General features: G+C 46.2%; 1 protein-coding gene across 11 annotated transcripts in view; it reads left to right on the forward strand.

The window, feature by feature from the left end:
• Nucleotides 1-45: 45 nt before the first annotated feature.
• Nucleotides 46-2,538, forward strand: part of CEP170B (centrosomal protein 170B) — a 55,855-nt gene continuing 53,362 nt past the window's right edge. For 3 of the 11 annotated variants that reach the window (XM_019615919.2, XM_019615921.2, XM_019615918.2), the window contains exons 1-2: nt 47-309; nt 936-1,071. In XM_019615919.2, the coding sequence (XP_019471464.1) occupies nt 967-1,071 (105 nt within the window). In that variant the 5' untranslated portion in view covers nt 47-309; nt 936-966. Of the gene's footprint in view, nt 310-935; nt 1,072-2,538 lie in introns of all 11 variants that reach the window. The other 8 variants (XM_019615916.2, XM_010711983.3, XM_010711986.3 and 5 more) reach the window with 5 other exon arrangements.

A 2,538-nucleotide genomic window follows, 5' to 3' on the forward strand; every position in this document is an offset into this window, starting at 1 on the left:
GCCGGGAGCCGCGTACGGATGCGGCGTCGCGGAACCGCCCGGCAGCATCTATGCGTCTGCTCTGCGCCGAGGGGCAGCCCTGCCGCACGCTGCGGGGTGGGGGAGACCCGGCCCTGCTCCTAAATGCACCGGGAAACGCAGCTTCGGTCTCGGGAAAGAAGAGGAGAAGATGCCCTGACGTGCGCTGCTTTTTTCCTTCTTCCTTCAGGCGGAGAGAAGAGAGGAAAATGCGATATTGCGGGAGAGCGAGGAGGAGAGGCAGCAGGGCTGTGCTCTGTGCTGCCGGCCTGTAGCTGCGACAACAAACAGGTGTGGCTTTGCGCTCCCGAGAAGTGCTGCTTTAACCCCCCCCTTCGGGTGAGAGCTGCCTCTTTGCCATCCCTTCTGGAAAGGGGATGCTGCGTTCCTCCGGTGGTAGCACTTTTATCAGCTCCTGTGAGAAGGGAGGAAGCGATTGTGGGTTCCCAGCTTATCTGTCTGGAAGTGGGATGAGCGATCAAGGGCTGTTCTGCTCTCAGCACTGCTGTCGTTGCTCCTGGGAGTCTGCTGTGGAGCCTGGTTATGTCATCATCCTGATGTTTTGGCCCAGGTCTTGGAGGATGGAGAAACATGAGCTGTGCTTTGTGTGCAGTGAGTTGCTAACTACCAGAAAATGTTTTGGAAAAGTTTTTGTTTTTTTCTTTTAACCATATTTTGGTATTTCAGTGGTTGGATTCAGCTGCATATTTCATCTTTGAAATCCCTTGGTCAGCCTTACTTTGCTGTGGGAATATGTCCAGGGCTGTGGAGCAGTGGCTCCTACCAGTGGCGCATGTTGCAGGCTGCCACATTGGCTCCCATGGCTCAGGAAAGTTTGGGATCTACAGCTGAGCACTGATGTTCTTCCATACTTTAGTAGCAGCTCACTATGTGTTCCTCTTTTTTTGTGTGTTTAGGATGTGTGAAGATTAAGTGCCAAGTGCCAAAATGAGTGTGACTTCGTGGTTCTTGGTGAGCAGCGCTGGCATTCGCCATCGGCTCCCAAGAGAGATGATATTTGTTGGCAGAGATGACTGTGAATTGATGCTCCAGGTAATGTGGCTTTCCTACTCTCTTTAAAAGATGCAGAAGGTGTAATGCTGGGGGTCTATAGAGATATTGTGTGCTTTCTTAAAGAGACATCTTTTAAAACATGCTTTTATGTTGAGTGTGTAGTTCCCACAAAGAGCTCGTATATTAATGAAAGTGCAAGTAAAGCTTCTTTCAAACAGCTTTGTCATCAGATGGATGACAGATAGGAGCATCCAGTATCATACAGATAGGAGCTGTACTGGTAGGAGATTAATCACGTTGAACAGACTAACTATCTTGATGCAACAGAAGTAGTAAGCAAAGACATACCACTCTGTCCTGATCTGCAAATGATTAAATTACTGGGTTTTGTGGCATGTGATTTGGAGGGGAGCAGGGTGTTTTTGCCTGTTTTCCCCATTACTGGAAGTTTGATGAAATTTCAGAGCTTGTATGTCTTGGTTGGTTGGTTGACTTGTTTATTAATTTTTATCATGGTAGGAAATACCGATTTCTAGCAGAGAAATGCTGGCTATTTTGGTGGGGTGACTAAGGCATTGTCCTGCTGCTCCCGAAGTAATTGTGTTACTCAGGCAAGCTTGCAGCTTGCATTAGTGCTTTCCATGCAAGCATATCTTTTTGCTGGACTGAGTACAACATGCCTGAAGTGTTGGCTGTGGTCTGATGTTTGACAGCGCAATATAATGGACGTCACTCCAAATAAATGGAGCTGGAATCTTGCGAAGAGCTTTTGACAGGAGCAGCTTAGCTCAGGACTTTGTAGAAGCTCACAATTAAATTGGTATTTCTGTTAGACTTGTGTGTGAATACTTGAAGTGCGAAAGAAGTTTGGTTGCACCTGTCTGTCCCCCTTTTGCCCCTTTACAGAAGTGGCAGAAGATTTTGTGGATCATCTGTAAAGCCTTTGTGGCTGCTGATGTCACTATAAACGAGCTTCCTGAACAACGGGGCCTCCCTCCTCGTTTCTTCCACTGATAACCCAGTAATAGCTATTTCCTAAATGCTTTGCTGACATCTTCCAGACAGACTGTAGCTACTGTGCAGAAATTTTGTATGATATGTTAGCAGGAGGTCTGCTGAGGGGACAGAAGTTCTTACTTATGAGCTGTATTTGGAAGGCAGTTGTTTGTTAAGGTGTTGTCTGGCTCTAATAAAATGATAGCGTCCACAAAAGGAGAGGTTGCAGTATTTGTGCTGCTCTGTTAGTTGGCAGTGAAGGAAATGACTTTGCCATTCGGTGTGTCAGTTTGAAGCATACTCTGGTTTGACAGCAGATCGTTTGTTTGGGTTTTCTGATGACTCACACTATCTTTTATTTCATTTTTCCATGTCAGACAGGTGAGATGTGTAATGGTGAGACACTTAAAATGTCTTAATGTTTTCTGTAAGTCTGCATTTGCTCAAAAACCTGATGGCTGTATTTTCTTGTGACTTAAAGGGAAACAATGTATACAATGGCCTTACTAT

The sequence above is a fragment of the Meleagris gallopavo genome, chromosome 5, assembly GCF_000146605.3.
Source record: "Meleagris gallopavo isolate NT-WF06-2002-E0010 breed Aviagen turkey brand Nicholas breeding stock chromosome 5, Turkey_5.1, whole genome shotgun sequence".
Taxonomy (NCBI): Eukaryota; Metazoa; Chordata; class Aves; order Galliformes; family Phasianidae; genus Meleagris; species Meleagris gallopavo.